This window comes from Marmota marmota, unplaced genomic scaffold, assembly GCF_001458135.2.
Source record: "Marmota marmota marmota unplaced genomic scaffold, marMar, whole genome shotgun sequence".
Classification (NCBI taxonomy): domain Eukaryota; kingdom Metazoa; phylum Chordata; class Mammalia; order Rodentia; family Sciuridae; genus Marmota; species Marmota marmota.
The window spans coordinates 5,104,360-5,124,764 of record NW_026000051.1 but is presented as its reverse complement, the minus strand read 5'-3'; the positions used below and the strand labels follow the sequence as shown (position 1 = coordinate 5,124,764).

Sequence of the window (20,405 nt, the reverse complement as noted above, 5' to 3'; positions counted from 1 at the left end):
GCCCAGAGCTGCGCGCAGATCGCCCAGATAAAGAGCCTCGGCTTCCAGCTTCTGCTGAATCGCGCTTTTGAAAAGCCCCCTCAGATGGTTTCACTTCTCGGCCGCTTTGTTGAAAGATGTAAAAATTTCAAACCACCACAAAGTAAACATTTCAAAACCCTCTCTTTGCAAAATCAGTCACATTTTCAAAAATCCCTTGGATTCCATCTCCTCCCACCCAACCCGCCCTTTCTCTTGCAGAATTGGGGATTGGAGTGTTTTTCATTAATTTAGAAGCCGCCCAGGTAACGCCGGTGATTTCGGGCTGTGTTTTACGGGCGGGAAGTAGCTTTGTTATTTAGTAGATATATTAGATAAGTCGATGTCTTGTCAAAATCAAGCAGGTTTTCTTTATTAGGGTGAAATCGTAATGAACTCATCTGCTTCTAATATTTATAAAGAGAAGAGAGGCCATTAATTCTACTGCTTGTGAATAAAACCATCTGTGATTTCTTTCCATTTGATGGGTTTTGGTTTTAATATACATTTTTCACAAATAAGCGCAGAGATTTTTTGGTGAAAATGTCACTTCCAGGATCTCATAAAGAAAGAATGCAAAGAGGGGAAAACTAAATGTTTTGTTAGCTAAGTAATTTCTCACCTTGCAGAGTGGGGGGACATCTGAGCCAACTTTAGCACATTAGGTGACGGAATCGCCCGCACGACGCTAATGCAACCCATGACATGTTACAAGGCTAACCGCGTCCGTTTTGAAGTTTGTTTTCCTTCGGGAATTACACAGTTCGTTTAACCTAATCTGTCCTGACACTTGAATTATAATATTATGAGCTTCTTCAGGGAAGTGAAACAGTAGTTGCCTGCTTAAAAGCAAAGCAGAAGTTAATAAAGTGGGCACGATGTCAAGGAACAAGGGCTAATCGAATCACCGTGTCATTCTCTAGAGAGAATGCAGTCAAGTTGTATTTTTTTTTTCCAGTGGAAATCTTGGACGCCTAATGACATATTTCTGTCCAGGAAGAAATCTGAACTCTGAGGCCGCACTTGATTAAACCCCAAACTTCGAGACATGGCCCAATGGGACCACTCGGGGACTTTGACTTCTGGGTGTCAGAGCTTAATTAAAATATTCATCCAGCTGCTCTCCCTTCGCCAAGGGGGCCCAGAGGAATTAAACCAATAAGCTTAATTCTATTAGTTCACCTGCCTGTGTACACAGAGATGCGGAAGACCATTTACCAGTTCAGAAAAAAAAGCCTCAGACCCACCCTGTAAATTTAGCGTGGGCCGAGTCGCCACTGCCCCCAAACGGTCCCCCAAACAGACATAACGCTCAGCAGTCTCAGCTCTAGACTCTGAACACACGCAGCTATTTTTAATGTCTCTTCCAAGAAAACCAAAGTGCCAAGCAAGTCAGTAGAAGGACTCACATGTGTGTGTGAGATGATTTGTCGTTTATAATCACACGCAACATTCACTGACTTCTCTGGGCCCCGGGGCCGAGCTTTCTCATTCTTGTCTCAAGGAAACTTCCAGTTCCACTCTAGGAAGTAGAAGCCATCATTACCCCCACTTGGCAGATGAAAAAACTGAGGCTCTGAGAGATGAAGTGCCTTGAAGCCCACTTCTGGGGCCGCAGGGCCTGCGAAGTTCTTCACTCCTGATGAGGGGCTTTCCACTGACATTTGGATCTTTCTTTAAATGGCAACTTGATACCTACTGTACACATGAAATTCAGAAGGCACAAAGGCACAAAGTGACAGTCATCCTTGCTGTCACTCTTTGCTCAGCCCCCTCTTCAGGTCCCCAAGGCAGCCAGCTTGGACAATTTCTCACGTCTCCTTCCAAACAACAGAGGCTTATCCCAGCAATGTATGTATGTTTGCATTTTAAAAATACACATGGAGTGAAACAGGTACATTGCCTGTGGCTTGCTTTTTTCATTTAATAATATACTTGGGAGCTTGTTCATCTCATTTCTAAGACTGCATGCCATTCTAGGCAATAGATGCAGCAGATGGACCCACGTATGGCTGTCAGTGTCCAGCCATTGTTGACCAGCAAAGACATCAACTTAACATGATTCTATCTGATACCATAATTTTTATGCAGTCTTCTGTGGTGGACATTGAGGTGGTTTTCCACATTTATGTCCTTCCCAACAGTGCTGTGATGATGAATATCCTCTGCCTATCCCGACAGGAGTTATCTCCAGAATAAGTTCCCAGAGGCACTACTACATCCGTGACATAGTCTAGGTAAGTCTAGTCCCTTCCCTTGACCCTGAATCTGTGAAATGAACTGGCTGCAGGAGATGATTTCTGAAGCCCCCTGCAGACTCTATTGTTGTGCGAGACTGGAATTCTCCACTTGTAATACTGTATCATAGCTAGCGCTTCCCCTTCATGCCCCCAGAATATGACCACAGTCCCAGGGCAGGGTTCCCAAATCACTGTGGAAACAAATGTTTTCCTCACAACACAAACTCCCTGCTGGCAGTATTTGTCAACCAGGGAATGAGACATTTCCCCGTGATCAATACAAATGGAATAGAAATCTATCCCGGGCAGCAGCAGTGAGCCTTGGTTTTAATAAGGGGACCTCCAGAGGATATTGCATTCCTATGACAACAGCCAGCAGACCTGGATTTTTAGTGTCAGAAGCTGTTTAATGCACAGATCTGTCTGGGGCCCCGCTGGGTGCCAGTGGAGGGTCTGGGCTGGAACCAAGCTGGTCCTTAAAGATGGTTGCAGAATCTGCCTGCTGCCCCAGCCCACCGCCTGTCCTCAGCCTCCTGAGGGCCACCTGTTCATAGAGGCAGCACATCTACCGGCTGGGCTGCGGTGGAGCACACACACGGCTGGCCAGTCAGGAGTGAAGTGCGGCTGCAGATCCGGTTGTAGGAAGCTCCCGGATGACAGCAGCTCACCTAAGCAGGACCGGGTACCTGGGTGGAAGTGGCAACAAGCGACTTCTGTGCTTATTTTGTTATTAATTAATCTGGTGATAGGATGACCTGGAGACATCCTGAATTACTGTTTGCAAAGATGAGAAGGGCCAGGTGTGAACGGTCCCGGACAAACTAGAGTGTTTTGAAAAACAGAATTTTTGCCCCAACATCTGAAATGACTCTGGATTCCGTCTGATTCTCCTGCTACTTGAAAAATTATCTGCTGATATAGACCAGGGCTGGGAACGAGGGCAGGAGCAGGGAACAGCTGGCACATAGGGAGATGGGATCGGCAGTGATTTATTTCCAAGGATTTGATATTTTGGGTTATTGTTGTTGTATGTGAAATAAATCACATTTTAAAATCTCTATCAACAGAGTTTTATTCTTAAAATATATATATTTTTTTAAATTCTCTTTCAAGAAGATGAGTTATTTCTTGAAGTTCAATCCCCGAGTTTTATTAAGAAATGTGACAATAAGGGTACACCAGTAAATTTTTCCACTGGGAAATTTCAGCACCCAATCCTACCACCTAGAAAAGATCTTGTCCTTTAAAAAATTAGGAGAACAAGAAGGGAGCCTTTGTTATTGCTTAAAATATTTTGCTCGAATATATGTAAATTTACGGAGTCTTTTGACTTCTCAAACGCTGAATTCATTTTAGGAATTTTAAATACCGTGGGGGGCTTGCTCTCCAAGTTTCCAAAAGCAACTCTCAAAATTGCATCTATCAAAGCCTTGGAAATCAGGCACCAAGATCCCCCAAGGACGGTCGTGAGGGATGATTCCAAGATTCCTTTGTGTGACATAATAACCCTGCTCGTGGGCACTCTCGGACCCTCTGCCGGGGCTGCGGCTTAGAACTAATCTCATCCTCGGCTCCCTGGCAAGAGGTCAGGAGGCGATTTCTTCACACTCCGATCTCCAGCAAGATCTGATGGCCCGAGAATATAACAAGTTGTAAAAGGCCAGGGGAGAGGGGCGGGAGAGAGGGAAAGAAAGAAAAAGAATAAAGGCAAAATTAAATTTTCACAATTAAGTATATTCCTTTTTTCATTTAGTTAATTTCCAGCCGCTCACATTTATTGCACATTAATTATGCATACAGCTTTTGTGCGACTTAAAAAGTGAAGAATGCGATCCTTATCCTTTTATGGAGGATCCGCTGCCCGGCTGGAGGCTGTGGTGGCGGCGCTGGAGGAGCTTCGGGTCAGAAGGGGCAGGAGCCGAGTGCCCCTCTGCGAGCAGACGGTGGCCTGGCTGGGACACGCCACTCTCCACCAGGGCTCTCAGATCCATCTCCACTTTCTTAGAAGCATTTCCTACCACCGGTGGTGACAGGGGGCCCTGGAGGGTGGGCTGGGTGTATTTCTGAACTGTATCTTGGGGGAGGACCCCAAACTGTCCCCTAACCAGCCTCCTCATCTCCTGTTGGCCAATATCTATGCTCAAAAGCAGGAATGTAGCACACATGGCCCTGAAGGAAGGGAGGCCCATTTCCTTCCTCCAAGCCCCTCCACCAACTCCCCAAATGCCAAAGGACAAGGTGCAGCCAGAGTCGGGAGTACTGTACTGCTCTCAGTCCCACCCAATCCAGCCTCAGGGTTAGGAGCCTCCGTCTTTGTGCCCTCCTCTCAGAACCCACATGGAAACTCTTGGAGAGCCGCAGACCAGTGCCTCGCAGACCAGTGCCTCGCCTCTCTCCCCAGGAAGGCTCCCTGAACCTGCTGCCCTACTACCCTGATCCTGGTTCCCTGGTCTGGAACCTCCCAAAGAGGGTCCTGGCACTGAAGTGGAAGGCTGGAGCCATGACTTGGCACATACACAAACTTCAGCCAAGAGCCTGGCCCTGGGGCACCAGGCCCCAGCTCCCTCCAAGGAGAGGTGGACCCTCTTGGGTTTTAGTAAGTGTCCTGACTTTGACCAGGATCATGGAGCTCGGGTCAGAGCCCAGTTCCCTATGTCCCTGGAAGCCTGCCCATCTTCTTCAACCCTGAGGTCAGATGCCAGATCATCTCCTGTCCACTTCAGCCAGTTCAGGCATGGATTCTGAGCACACAAACGTGGGACCCTCACCCAGACTCAATGCCCAGGTGCACTGAGGACCGTGGGACCCACGGCTACAACCCAAATCTTCTGAAGGAATTGAAAAGAAAGCAAACTCACGCACTGGTCCTTTCTCCTACAGGACGGGCAATGGGGAATCCACACAGCACAGGGGATTGGGGGCGGGAGAAACTGGCTTCTGGGCTGCCTGGCTGCTCCCAGCCACCCAGACATCAGGCCAGGAACAAAGACGGCCCCAGAGTTCAGTCTCAGCCACCGGGGATCAGCAAGAGCATATACCGGCTCCCCCAGCCACCATCCTGGGCTTCCTGACTAGGGCCCCAGAAAGCCCCGTGCCATAATGACCCCCCCAACCCAAACATGGTGGGAGGACTGGGCCTGGGATGCCCCTCCTCTGTTTATTCTGTATATTTTTTTTTAATAAAAACCACTTTCCCCATGGTCCTGCTGGGATAAAATGTAAAACATCTCTCCCATTCTAGAATTCTTCTAGAACTCCCACCCCACCCTGCATGACTCTATGGTGAACTGTAAAAGGGGATCGTCATCCTAAAGAAATCAGCCATACATAATAATAAACAACATGTTGAACATTTATTACCCTGTGTTCTGACAAACTAAAACGTGAAAACATGCCAAAAATCGGCTTTCATATACCAATTTTTCATCAAGTTCTTTCCTTTGACAAAATGCCTCGGTTTCATTCCTGGCTGGTGAGACGCGTTTCCAGCGCAGTGGCATTTCCAGAAACCAGCAAGTCTGGGGTCTTATGTTCATACCATCCCCGAAGCATGGCTTTGGCTTCATTAGATTGTCTCCAGTTGACAATATTCTGGCTTCCCTAGGAACAACCGTGAGCCGTAATGTCACAAAAGGTGGGTGGGGTAGGGGGACGCACCATCATCTGAAATGGGAAACTGTATAATGTACCTAGTCACAGACACCAAAATCCCACTTAAAAAAAAAAAGAAGTGCTAAAATACGCATAACAAAATTTGCCCTCTTAACCATTTTTAAGTGCAGCTCAGCATGATTAGCACACTCCCAGATCTGTGCCACCTGCACTTCTATCCATCTCCAAAGCAGTTTTCATTTTGCAAAACTGAAACAGTCCCCATTAAATACTAACTCCCTATTCCTCCTCCCCCTCGGCCCCTGGCCACCTCCAAGCCACTTTCTGTCTCCGAGTCTGACTTCTCTAAGGAGCTCACAGAAGTGGACTCATACAATATTATCTTTTTGCAGCTGGTGTATTTCACTTAGCAGAATGTCCTCTAGGTCTATGCATGTCATAGGATGGGTCAAAATATCTCCTCTCTTAAAGGCTGAATAATATTCTTTTGTACCCAAACCCCACTTCTAACGTCACACAGGGTGTGGACTCACCTATGTGGGAACACACCTAGACCTTGCCAAAACCTAGCTTTAATGCTCCAAGGGGAGCCAGGGACCTGGGGGTACTCCAATCATCCCATGTCCCACAGAGATCCAAACCAGCTCTGGACTTTGCTGAGGCCCCCTCTCCCTACCTGCCCCCTCCTGTGGGCAGGGCAGGGCAGAGCCAGAAGAGCAGCCCCCCACGCTCAGCATGGAGGTAGCTTTGGAGATGAGCTCTGTGGTCCGATGGGCTCCTTTTATGTTCCCACGATTAACAACACAGCTGAGCACCTACTGTGTGCAGCCCTTACTTGTATGGAATGCATAGATTTTATAACCAGTGTCAGTCTACTCTCGCCAGCTGCTCTGCAGAGGACCAAAACCAAAGGGACTCTTTCAAACAATACTGTTCTTCAGGATCTCTTGTTTTTCTAAGATACCAATCTGATGTCTTGATGAACTCTCAAAATCCCTACCTCTTGGATTACTATTCATTATCTCCTCAAGTGGCAAGTGGTTAATAGACTATCTTCCTCTCAGAGATACACACTGAAGTATTTAGGGATAATGTCTAGAACCTATTTTCAAACTTACAGTAAAAAAAGTCATAGATGGAGACGTACGTATACATCGTAAAGCAAAGACAGTGAAATGTTTATGACTTTGGAATCCAGGGGTGGGAACATAAGCCTTCACGGTATATTCCCCCTGCCCCCCCACCCCATCATCTCCCAGGAACATGTCCTGAGATGCCTGAAACCATGGGTGGTTTATGTGTGTTGCATATCAACTGTATACACATGATGTTTTTGTCTACACTGACCTGTGATAAAGCTCAGTTTATAAATTGGGCAGTAGGAATTAACAAAATACATTATAATAAAACAGAACAAGTATAGTCATGTACTGTAATAAAAGTTGTGTGGATATTTAATTTTTTGGAGCAAGGTCGACCACAGGTAACTAGCACCTCAGGAAGCGGGGATGACTGTTCTTTAGAGTTTTCTACATGTTGACATTCTCACCACCAAGTGACTCAAGCCCCAGGGCCATGCCTCTGGTGGGATATGAGCTCACCTTCCCTCTCCCCATGGAGACGTCCTGAGGATTGAGCCCAGTAAGACACGGTCATGAAGCTTCTCGCCTACTCCACCTGTAGGGACCCAGGAGAACCCCTGGGAAGGCTGTGACCAGCCACTTCAGTAGGAGACCTGGCCCCAGCTCTCCCCTCACGGTGTGTGTCCCAAAACACCTGTGAAGTGGGTGGCACAGAAACCATTACAGTCAGAATCAGAGCCCCACCAGGCATGCAGGACCACGCCCCCCTCCCTGGCATGAAGGAGCGCTCACAGCCAGTGCCCTCTCTGTCACAAGTTCTAAAGAGGTAGTCACTCCTTACAGAGTGGCAGCCCGCAGAGAGCAGGGACAAGGGACTGGGGTGGTCTCCACCTGCCTTTCTGGTCTTCCTGGGAGGCTGCTCCCTAGAGAAGGTTGAGGCGCCCCAGGGGAGAAGCTTAGAGGGCCAGCAGGTGGGACCCGGCCAGGAGGAAGGCAGCTGGGGCTAGGAGATGGGGCAGGTGTTTTGAAGCTGCCTTTGAAACCAGGATGTCTCCCATGAGAATCCCCAGCGCGGGCAGGACAGCCTCTCTGGCGGGGAAGGAGGGGCTCCCCACCCCCACCCCCCCATAACAGGGCTACCCCAGGGTGTTTGTTTTATTCATCGGAGATCAAAGACAAGTCCCCTGGCTGCGGGTCCTCCTGGGGCAGCTGTTGTAGACCCAGGGTCTTTCCTGTCCTGCTGCCCCAGTGTGAGGCTCAGCACTGCCCACCCCTGGACACTGCATTCTATAGTGGGAGGTCAGGATGGCAAGGGTAGGTATCCAGGGGCCCATGATCCAGATTGTAGCTACCTTTTACTGCTGGCAAGAGGAAACACAGGCGGGATTGTCCACCTAGAAATGTGGTGTGTCCAGAGGGCCTGAGGGCCAGCTGGGGCTCCCACCCCTTTGGGGAGAAGGCCAATAGTTGAAAGGGGGACTCTGTGTTGACAAGACCTGGTCCCCTCCTGCCTCCGACCAATAAGCCACCAGACTCTGAGCCCGTTTGCTCTGCTATAAAAGGGCACAGAGCACTCCTGTAGTAAGTAGTGCCCTCAAACGCTTGGCTCAGGGCCTGGCGCAGAGGAGCACACCGGGAGTTGGCGTGATCATCGTCAATGCCGCTGTCATCACAGGCCTGTGCGCGTCCTGACACCAGGGCCCAGGGCGCCGGTGCTTTGCTGAGGTACGGTTTGGGTGGTGCCTATGCTGGGGTCTGAAGATGGAGTCCTGCAAGTCCCCCTTCTCACCAGCTGCCAGTGGCCTAGGCCAGGGTCCCCACAGGGTCCACCGTCTCCCTGCCCCGACACCCGAGTGTCCCAGGAGGTGGGATGGCCTGTGCTGCCCGAGGACAGAGACCAGAGACTTTGTCCCTGATCTGCTTGCCTTGAAAGAGCAAAACCACCGCAGGGTTCAAAAGGGAAAGAGGAAAGGCGGTAACTCATCCCAGACGGTCTGTCCGCCTTGGAGCGAGGCTCCCACCAGGAGAGGCCGCAGCCTCATTAGGGAGTTCTGAGATGATGAAAAGGCCAGGCCACTGGGCACATCCCGGGGACAATTGGGCCCTGCCCTTCCTTCAAAGGCAAGCCCGCAGTCTGTGCGCGTACCCGACCGGCCACGCAGGTCCCTCCTCGGCCTCTGGGTCTTTTTTCTAGGTTCCCTCCATTCCACCGATCCTCGAACTGGACACCTCCGCAAGTCCACAGTGATCTCCTCCTGCCCACTGGATAACATAGGTGTCCCAGACCAGAGGGAATCGCCCCCAGGAGCCCCGTCCTCAGGTCCCCGGAGGAGGCCCCAAGACGCGGATTCCTCCAGACACCCAGCTTGGCCAAAAGATGGGAGGGGAGCCAGCTCATTCCCGCCGATTCCCCCTCATGGACTCTGACTCTCCCCATCACGAGTACAGAATGCAAACTATTCCCTCAGAGCCAACTCCCAGCTCCGGTTTCCGGATGCCTCCCTTGGAGGCTGCAGGGTCTGAGCCCAGCCGAGATTCTTCTCCAAATCCCGACGAGCAGCCTCCCCCACCCCCAGCCGTGTGGAATGTTTCTTACCCATGTCAGGAGTTATAAGCAAGGACAGTAACACATTCCTCCGCACCCCGGGATGCTGCCGGGGCCTTAGTTTGAGAGGCATCCTGCTGTCCGGAGACAGACTCATTTTGAGAATACCACCCAAATGGATCCAAGACCCAAAAGCACGCAACCCAGGCCTGCCCAGGCCACCGCCAGCGCCCCAGCCCTGGCACCACGAGAGTTTCCTGTAACGGACAACACGTGTGAGACGCGGATTCCTCCATCAGGCAATTATTTGGGGGATCAGCATGTTGCTTGAAGTGAGAAGGCAAGGCCGATATACTTGTTTTTGTCATAACACCAGAGGAAGCGGGCGCAATATTCGTGAAATTAGAAACAGCCCGAGTCTCTGCCCCTCGCTGATGGTACTCGGGTATTAATCCATTAAGGCAATCAAAAGAGCTTAAATAAAAGTCTGAAGTCTGCAATATACATGTCAATGAACAAGCGGTAAAACTTCCTGAAAAGGTGATTTCAAAGCTATATTGTCCACGCTTGGCAAATTGCATATTTAATTATTTTGTCAGTCCCTCCTTCTCCTCTAATCTTTGGGGAAAATGCCTTCGGCCATACGAAACCAGTTAGGATAATTAAGGTTCAATGGAATTAGGTGTCGGCTGATTTCTCCAAAAGATGCCATCCTCCGGCCTGAGATGTGTGCAGGCCCCAGAGGCAGACGGCATGGCAATGTCCCCCTCCACGGCAAGATCAAAGGTCTTTTGCCCCTTTCAAGATGTTTGTAGAATTTGTTTCCCAATTATCCCACATTTGCGCACTGGGACATCCTGGTTAACTCTTTGATGGCACCTCTGGAATTGGGCTGTAATTGACATCCAGCGGCACCTCCCGGCTCCAGGCTGGGGCTGAGCATCCATCTGGGGTCTACGTTCCGAGAGGGAAGAGGGATGGGAAGTGGGGTACAGGCTCCGGTGTCCATCCCTTGGGTTTCGGCAGGGCTCTGCCCTCAGTGACAGGTCCCATAGTTGGGACCTTGCCAAGTCTGAAGAAACACACTTGGTTTGGATTCTGGTGGAAACTGGGACTAGGAAATTCTTTTAGGTTTTTGTTTTGTTTTTTTGGCCTTTGCAAAACGTGCCGTCTTGAGAGCAGAACCTGATTGCCTTTGAAGACCATTCTAGAAAGGAAATATCTGAGTACATGATCTCCCCCACATTGGAATATTTCTCTTGGTCCAGGAAGATGTTTAAAAAAAAAAAAAAAAAAGTCGGGGCAGAAAGACAAGTACTGCAAGATCTCACTCGTGTGGAATCTAGAAAAGTTGATCTCGTAGAAATCGAGAGTACAACAGTGACAACAGTGACCCGGGGACACTGGGTAAGGTTTGGTTGATGAGGACTAAGTTATAGTCAGGTAGGCACAAGAGTTGCACAGAAGGCCGTCTATACAGGCCAATATGTACCGTGCATTTCAAAACAGAGAACAAAGGATTTTGAAAGTTTTCACCACAAAGAAATGATAAGTCTTTGAGGACATAAATACATGTAACCTGATTTAAACATTGTGATATTTACATCAAGCATGGTACCCCATTGATACTTACAAATTTTATGGGTTTTAATCCATTAAAAATTTCGAAATTTTTTTTGAAAATTTTGGCGTTGGGACTGTGGCTCAGCAGTAGAGTCCTTGCCTTGCACATGTGAAACCCTGGGTTTGATCCTCAGCATCACATAAAATAAATAAACAAAATAAAGGTGTGTCTATCTACAACTAAAAAAAAAATATAATTAATATATATATATATATATATATATATATATATTTTAATTTTTCAAAATAATTTTAAAAGCCATCAAATGCTTGGAAAAAAAGTAAGAGAAAGTAGTCAAGGGTTGAAGTTTCAGTTATGGCATTTTTGAAGCTAAATATGATTATAGACTAGCATCCCAAAGTAGAAATTCAAACATTAAAATACCTTTAAGAAAATCTAATGCCAGGGCTGTGTCTAGTGTGCAATTTTGTTCCTTTTTGTGTTTCCCTTTTTCGTGGTCAGTTGATATTTGACTCTGCAAATGTTTTATTCCCAATTGTTCCATTCAAACAATTTGTCTTTAACATCTTTGTCCAGAAAGAAAAAGAAAAAGCCTTTCTCAATATCTTATGCAATTGCAATGGCCCTTTTGGAAATAATTTTTTGGAAAAAAAAAAAAAGAAAGCCCTCAACAATTTGAAAAATGAAATCCCCTTGATCCCAGGAACCATATTCCCAGGGCCACTCAGGGAACTTTGGGGGGCATTTTTTTTCCTTCCATTTTAACCCTTAAAAATCCACCTGTGTCCTAGCAAACTGTAAACCGAGACGATCCCAGAGGCACCAGACGGAAAGCTTCCCTTCCACTGGTTTCCACATCCTTCCAAAGAAACCCGAGATCAGAGGCAGCGCTGGCCGGCATCACCGAGCCCTCTGCACATGGCAAGCTCAAAAATGGCTCATTTCCCCGAAAAGTCATTCCCCTCGTGAGCAGTTCTCCTCCAAAAATATATATCACGAGAACAATGTCACAAGGAAATGCATTTTCTGCCCTTTTGCAGCAGAAAGGGGATGATCACAGCCTCCTAGTGTCTCCACGAGCTGAGAGCAAGTGGCTCTGACGGGGTTTCAGCTGCCAGAGAAGGAGCCCGGAAGGTTCCCCTGAGGAGGGGATGGGGCCACCCAGTGAAGAAGGGGCTCTGGGGAGTGTTGCCAAATTTGGCAAATAAAAATAAGGGTGCCCCATTAAATTATAATTTCAGATAAATAAGTGACTTTTTTTTAGTGTAAGTATCCCCAAAATTACATGGGACATACTTAGGCTAAAAATGAGTCCTGCCTTTTTATCTGATATTCACGTTTAATGGCGCATCCTGGGTTTTTCCGGAGAGCCCTAGGCTTGGGCTCTAAATAGGGCTGAGGAAGCCGAGCAGCGACATCCCATTTTTTCCTCTAGAAGCTAAACTGAGTCCATGAAGACACAGCCGCTGTGTCTGGCTGGGAACCAAGACTGGCGGGCCGCAGGCTGCTGTGAAGGGCCCCTCACCTCCTCGCTCTGCACCCACCAGTTGAGGTTTGGGATGAGGCCCGAGACCTAGAGGAAGGGCAGGGGGTCGCCGTGTACCAGCCTTGAGGGGCCTTTCCAGGTCTCCTCACACCTCTGTCCACCAGCCTCACAGCTTAGAGACGCCGTCCCTGCCTGACCACGAGGACACGCAGCCCTAGGAGGAGGCCGGGCTGGGCACCCCACAGACAGCAGTGTGTTCAGGCCACCAGCGGAACAGGGACACCAAGACTCGTGTGGTGCTGGGGACTGAACCCAGAGGCGCTTTACCACTGAGCCGCGTCCCAGCCCTTTGTATTTTCTTGTTCCGAGTCGGGGGCTTGTGAGGTGCTGAGGCTGAAAGCACCCACTATTCCTGGTGGAGGGACCAGAACTCGCAGGCCTCCCTAAAACCCGCCTCACAGAGCAGTGCCACTTATTTTAACGACTCTGAGGGTGAGGGCACATGACGTTTTAGGAGCTTTGGCCACTGAAGGTTTTGACATGACTGTGGGCCCCTGCTCCCAGCCCCTGGGGTCCGGCCTCTGAGCCCTGTGGCTTCCCTGACTTCTCATGGGCGGCACCAAACTTGGGAGACGGCCTCAGAGGCTCACCAGCCCTGCCCGGGGACTCAGCCTCTGGTCCACATGGCAGGTGGGTGGGCGTGGGGGGAACTCAGAAGACGAGAGCAAGTTTCTCAAGGCTAACTCTCCCAGTGGCCCTCCGCCCACTGCACATAAAAGCCACGTATCATCACCATTTGCCTTCCTGGCCTACGGACCCCCTCAGCTCCCAAGAGCCAGGTAGGAGCTCCTCAGAGTGAGGCTCCGTCACTCTTTCAACCCTAACCATTCCTTCAGCCAGTTCTTTCTCCTATCCCTCTCAACTCCCTCCTGCTGTAGGACAAGCCCTTTGGTCCTGCTGGGCCTCCAGGGAGACAGAGCACAGCTGGCCAGCATCTGGTGCTCTCCATTAGCCAGGGCCCCTGCCCCCTGGGCCTTCCGCTCCCTGGGCAGAATAATCCCTCTTCCTCTAACCTTTCAGCTGGGCCCCACCATCTAGGGCTTTCATCATGTCCACGGTGACTCTGAAGCTGCTCCAGGCTCCCCAGCCCTCCTACGACTCTGCAGGGCCGGGCCAGGCTGACCAGTGGAGGTGGGGGCAGGTGGTGAATGACCCCTCTCCCTTCCCAGCCAGGGAGGTGGGGGAGGAGCAGCCGTGTAGGGGGAAAGGAGGCCACTGTCAGGGCCAAGCCAGGCCCCCATCTTTGCCGGCTGAGCCTCAGCTTGTCGTTAGGAAAATGGGGACTATCACTCTCCTGGGAGGCTTGGTGGAGGCCAGGAGGGGACTCAGGTGGAGCCCTCTGCTTCTGTTCTAGGCCATCCTCAACATCTCGACCCTCATCGGTGACCTTGGGCAAACGGCCTCTCAGACCTCAGCTCCCTCACCTGCCAGGTGTATTTAAGAAGATTCCAGACACACAGCCCTGAGGCTCGGGCCTGACCCACGAGAGCCGTGCAGGGCGGTGGGCTCACCTCCTCACTGGCGCCGCGCAGAGGGACAGTGCGGTTGCGTCACTGTTCCTCACCCCGGGCCAGCCATGTGCAGGCCTGTCTGGGCTGGGCTCTACCCTGGAGCCCTGGACGCTGGGCCTGGCGGATTCCGCGAGCTGGCTCGGGAGGAGGGGCCTGCCAGACTAGCGCTTCCTCCTCGGTGCTCCCGAGGTCCATCTGAGGGCTCTTCCTGGAAGTCTCTGTGGACCCGTGTGGTGTCCCTGCCAGCCACGAGAGGGCCAAGTCCAGTGGCCTCCCCCTTCCCAGGCTTCCCCAGGGTGGCATGTGCATGGCCCAAGTCACTGTGGGTACCTAGCTGACAAGGCCAGGGGACGTAACACCCACGCTCGGGGTCACAGATCTGAACAAAGAACCAAGCTCCCGGGCACTCCCACCACCTCCCAACCTCAGGTCCTGTTTCTCAGAGACCCAGCAGCGTGGAGGTGACCTGGAAATGCCCCGTGTTTAGTGTCCAGAGACAGCATAAGCTGCCTTTGATTAGAAGTGATCGTACTGTCCCCAGCCTGGTCCTCAGAGCCACCTCTCCCAGGAGGAGCTGGAGAGGTCATCTTGTCAGTCCTCTGCTCCCACCCGAGCAGCCCCTCCACCCCCACCCCCACCCCACCCCCTGCGATGCCCCAGGAGCCTGCAGCTTGGTCCCCAGCTCACATTGTTTTAGGAATGAGTCCCAGTGGCACCCCAGCTCCCGGCCATGTACCACGACCGCAGACAGACACCCAGCATGGACCTCGCGATTCATCTGAGGATCAAAACTTGGAGTGAATCCCAGAGAGTAGAAAGATATTTATTAAATGCAAACTTCTAATTACTCCTTGAGTGATTTTTTTCCTCCTGACTGAGCTATACGACGCGTTTTTCTAGCAATTATTTTTAACATTCGGAAAATTGCCCTTAAGATATGCAAAACCCATTTTGTCTGAATCGCACTTAGGAGAGAGGCAAGCTCGCTTTTTCCTCCATCTCAGTTATTAAGAAAATGGGGAGTTAAATCTGTCGATAATCACATTTCCATGGCAGAGCGGAACAGGAGGGACTCGGGACGAGTGAGGGAAGAGACCCAAGAAATGTTAGAGAGAGCAGGTCCCGTGCCCCGTGTTTGCCCTCCCTGCCGAGCCTGCAGGCTCTGGGGGGGATTTTCCTGGCACTAAGGGAAGCAAATCCCGGCTCCCCCAACGTTCTGGAAGTGGGTCAAGGAGGCGAGAGACTTTGAGAACTTACCTGTCAGCGTCCTGAGGGGCAGGTGGGGGGCAGGTCGGGCTCGGGAGCGGCCGGGCCAGGGCTGGGCCTTGGAGGTGGAGGTGCGGTATGTGTGGAGGCCCTTTGTGGACAGGTGCACAGAGCCATCGCTCTCAGAGGCGCTACCTGCGGTTTACTGGCCGATTATTAGAAGCCCACGCAATATCGTGAAGCACCTGCAGGCAATAAAATCCCTCACATGTGTGAGGCCTTGAGGAAATTAACGCTGCTCCCCGGGGATGCATATTTTGTGAAGATGTTTATTACAGATGAAGTGCTCCCGGGGCGGGACATTAACAAGTTGTAGAGTGATAAAAGGATTTTTATCCTTTCTCAGTGACAGAAGTAGGAAGAAGGCTTTAACAGAATCTATAAAAGGCCCACTTCCTAATGAATTTTCTTAACTCTTTATTAATAGGGCTGGCTGAGTGGAGTCGGGGGCCATGGCCCTTGGTCAAGGGGGATGGGTGGAATGGGGGGTGACAGGCCCCATACCTGATGGAGAATGCACGAGGGGGTCTGAGTGCGAATCCCAGGCAGGGACGAGCATCCGTGAGCAGGTGGGCGGGATGCGGGGCGCTGCCCCGGGAACCTCACTTGAGACCCCTCTGGGTGCAGGGGTAAGTCGGGCCACGGGCAGGTTCCCAGCCCGGCTTTTTAACCCCCTGCGCCCCGCTCCAGCCTGCAGGCCATTACCAAGATGAAAGACCAGCGATGCCTCTGCATCAGGACTGCGGGATCTAATTGAATCATATGAACGCAGTTAAAGTCTGCTTCAGAGAGGAGGCTGCCTTCCAAGGCCGGCTGCCTCGGGAGCTAATGGGCTATTTGAACAATAGAGGCCGAGGGCCGAACACAGGTGGGCTGTGTTAATAACTTTATTTAGACCCACTTTTTTTTTCCCCTTTGAGGCGCACAAGCCTTCCATTAATGCATTCATTAGAGTTTATGACCGGGCTCTGGTTTTCTCCTAATGACACTGTCCAGACCCGGCTCCCCAGCTAATTGAGGCCAGCTGCCCGGCCGCCCCGCCCCAGCCCCAGGACCCAGTGTCACTAGGATTAGCTGCTGGGACTGGGCAGGGGCAGAAGGGGAGGGAGTCCGGCTGCCCTTCCCAGTAGGTGCCCGAAGGGAGGGGCCAGGGAGCCTGTGTCTTTGGACACCCTCAGCCCCAGCCAGGCTCCCTGGATGGCCGCTGCGGCCACTCTTGCCCCTCCTGGCCTCCCCCCCACTGCAGTCCCACCGGTGTTCCAAGAGGCCCATCTGAGTCTGCCACACCCTGCCCGACAGTCTGCCGAGGCTCCCTACTGCCCTCAGAAGAAAGTCCAGGCTCCTGCCAACTCAGCAGGCTTCCAGTCAGCTCCCGCCTCATCTCCAGGCAGCCTGAGCTCCAGATGCCCCTCTGCCTCCTCCTCTGCTTATTGAGGACCGTCAGCCGGAATGCCTCGCCCCGACCCCACAGACGGCCTTCTCTCAGGCTAGTCCTATTCAAACGCAGCCTCCACGCAGGGTCCTTCTGAATCTGAATCCTACGAATATGCACACACTTACCGCCATCTTCCTCACTCACTAGCCCATGAATACCTGTGGGGCAGGGCCCAAGTTCCTGATTATCATCACGATCACAGCAGTGCCCTCCTAGTGACCTAGGCCCCATCTCCTCGGGGCTCCACCAACTCTGGTGCCCATTTGCCAAGCATTGACTAAATGCTAATTTATGAGGATTAGTTCATCCAATCTCCAGTGGCAAGCTGGGAGGTACATTTTCTCGTTTCCATTTCACAGATGAGGAAACTGAGGCCCTCGGACAGGAATTACTTGTTCAAGAAGTAATTAGCTGACCCTATGCAGTGGTGCACACCTGTAATTCCAGTGGCTCGGGAGGCTGAGGGAGGATCACAAGTTCAAAGCCAGCCTCAGCAACTTATCAAGGCCCTAAGCAACTCAGCGAGACCCTGACTCTCAGGAAAAAAAAAAAAAAAAGAATACCCAGCTGTACCATTTACTATCTGAGTGTCCTCACTTCATCTCCCTGATGACAGCATCTACGTCTTGGGATTGTCATTCCAGCTTTCAAGAGAGCCTTTTGTTAACCTTTGTTTCAGGAATTAATTCTGTGGGCTGGTTATTCAACACAGGCATGGCTCAAGGCTTAAATTTATAATTCAGTAGGTCATATTCAAATCAAAAGTAATGAATACTTCAAATTTGGCCATTCCTGTTGATGTACACTGTCATCTAAGCTCTTGGGCCTATGTCTATTTTTCCTGGGGTGGAAATACCGTACGATGGAGTGTGATAGCCAACTTTCTGCTGCTGTAACAAATACCTGACATAATCAACTTATAAAGAAAAAAGCTTTATTGGGGCTTATAGTTTTGGAGGTTTCAGTTCCTGATCAACTGGCCCCATTACTTTCTGGCCTGTGGCCACACAGCACATCACAGGGAAAGTGCTTGGCAGAGCAAAATTGCTCCCCTTGCAGCCAGGGAGGCAAAGAGAAAGGAAAGACTGGGGCCCCCAGTCCCCTCCAAGGACACACACCCAGTGACCAAAATACCTCCTAGTCACCTAGGCCCCATCTCCTCGGGGCCCCACCAGCTCCCAGGAGAGCCACACTGAGGCAGAGCCTTTATCACAGGGAGCTGTGGGGGGCCCTGAAGATCCAAACTACAGCAGATGGTCACCACACCTCCCAGCTCCATGGTGACATCGTGTCAGTAGCCTGAAACTGGCAAACTCTACAGATCTGGGCGTTTTTCTCCAGAGAGCTGTTTGTGAGACGTGGACAGAGCATCACTGGATCCTACAGAAGCACCACTAAAGACCCATCATGGTGGGGCACAGTGGTGTAGGCCAGATGCTGGAGGAGAGCAGATCCAAGGCCAGCCTGGGTGACCTAGCCAGATTTTGTCTCAAACTAAAAATTAAAGGGCTGGAGGCGGAGCTCAGCGGTGGAGAGCCCCTGGACCACAGAACAAGTCCAACTCTGCCTCTGCTCCGAGCCCCAGGCCTGGGCCGTACAAAGCACTCAAGGAAAGCTTGTTTGGACCAAGGTGATGAGTGCAGTGATGTGACAGAATGGCCCATGTTCCCACCAGAGACCTCTCTCTCCAGCCCAGGCCTCTTTCCAGGCCCCCCTGGCCCTCACCTTCCACATACCTGCAGTGGGATGCCCAGGCTTTGACATGTCCAAACCAGGGTCTCCCCTTCAAGGACTCCCCAGGCCAGGGAATGGCCTCGTCTTCCTCCATGGCCAGCAGCCTGGACATAGGTCCGCCTGGCCACTCCACCCCAGCCCCGTAGCCAATCCTCCACTGTTTCCTGCCTGCACTGGGCCCTTCTTCTCACTGGTTGTCAATCTCCCTTGCTCCCTCCATCCCATCCTCCTCCTGGTGGGCACTGTGACCGTCCCCAGTTCCTCCTCCATCCTGGAGGCTCTGCTGAGCTACGTGGCTCTCTGCTGCCGGTGCCCAGCCACACCCAGCTGCTTAGGGCTACTGAGCACGTTCTCCTAGATGTGGGCCTGGTACTGGGGCTACAAGACAGAATGAGGCAAAATCCCTGTTCTTTTGAGGTTCCCATTCTAGTAGGTAAAATAAATATAAAAAAAAAAAATAAATCTGTGTGTGTGTGTGTGTGTGTGTGTGTCTGTCTGTCTGTCTGTCTTGGGTAGCATCATTAATATGAGAAAAATAAAGCAGACTAAGGACAACGAGATCCCCACAGGAGTGGCTGTGTGAGACAGGAGTCAAGGTCAGCCTCCCTGTTGGTGACCTTTGGGGAGACCTGAGAAAGTGCAGGTGTGGTGCTCCTGGCAGAGGGAATAGCTGGTCGAGGTCCTGAGCTGCGAGGTCTGGCCAATCCCAGGAAAGACAATGGCTGGAACAGTGACCAGGTGAATTCAGAAGAACACAGGGACCAGACCAGGCAGCATCTTGTCCCTCGTGCTTAGGGCTCTGGCTTTCATCTGGAGACAGCGAGGATGGGATAGACACATCACCACCTTCACTCTGGCTGCTGTGTTGGTGGGGTCCTGGGCAGACCCAGGACACATGCTGGGGGACACTGGCAATCACCCCCAGTGGACATGGCAGACGCCATGCTGGTTCTTCCTTTCTGGTCTTTGGTTCGGGTCCCCCTAGCATGGAGTGACCTGCCAACCCTCCACCCCCTGCTCCTTATCATGTAGACTAAATGGGGTCACCTCCTCTGGGAAGCTGTAGCTTGCAAGGGAGTCTCTTGGTAAGTGTGTCCTCCCCCTCCCAGGTTAAGTCAGGTGGCCTCCAGGTGCTCCCGCATGCCCAGGAGCGTCCCTTCCAGCAGTCTCCTCTGTGTTCAAGGCTCCGTTCACTCACCTGCCTCCCCAGTAGCCAGAGAGCAGGACACTGAAAGTGGGGGGTGGGATTCTTTCTCCCCAGGGCCAGCATATGACCAGGCCCAGGAGGGATGACCAGTGAACGTGTGTGAGGATGAGAGTGGAGTGACGCCTTTCACGAGAACTCAGCCAACTCCTGCCAAAGGTGCCCGAGAATTTGTAGTGACCTGAACAGTGTGGTTCTTGTCCTCTTGGGTCCAGGAGCCGGGTGTGTCTGGAGTATGGGGAGAGGGTCTGGGGTCACGAGAGCTGATGCAGCTAATCATAGTGTCCCCTGAAATGTCATGATGAAGCATTTGCATTTTTCTGGGTGTGGAGGTGCATGTCTATAATCCCAGCTACTCTGGAGGCTGAGGCAGGAGGATTGCAAGGTTGAGGCCAGCTGAGCCACTTAGCAAGACCCTGTCTTGCAATAAAAGGGGCTTCGGATGGAGCTCAGTGGTAGAGAACCCCTCGGTTCAATTCCTAGTACCACACACACACACACCAAAAAAACGTATTCTTTTTGCATTTCATCCTGTGATTGGGGAGAAGCTATCGAAAGCATGTGACATCCTCAAATTCCATTCTAAAAATGATGACCCTAAAATGGCACCAGGCCCAAACGGTGGTA

At 51.3% G+C, this 20,405-nt stretch overlaps 1 protein-coding gene across 1 annotated transcript in view; it reads left to right on the top strand.

Moving 5' to 3' along the window:
• The window catches only part of Mvb12b (multivesicular body subunit 12B), a 167,210-nt gene extending 164,920 nt beyond the window's left edge, over positions 1 to 2,290 (top strand). Inside the window, exon 10 of the mRNA XM_048813036.1 lies at positions 2,163 to 2,290. Coding sequence (XP_048668993.1) covers positions 2,163 to 2,255 — 93 coding nt within the window. The 3' untranslated portion in view covers positions 2,256 to 2,290. The remainder of the gene's footprint in view (positions 1 to 2,162) is intronic.
• Positions 2,291 to 20,405: the final 18,115 nt, after the last annotated feature.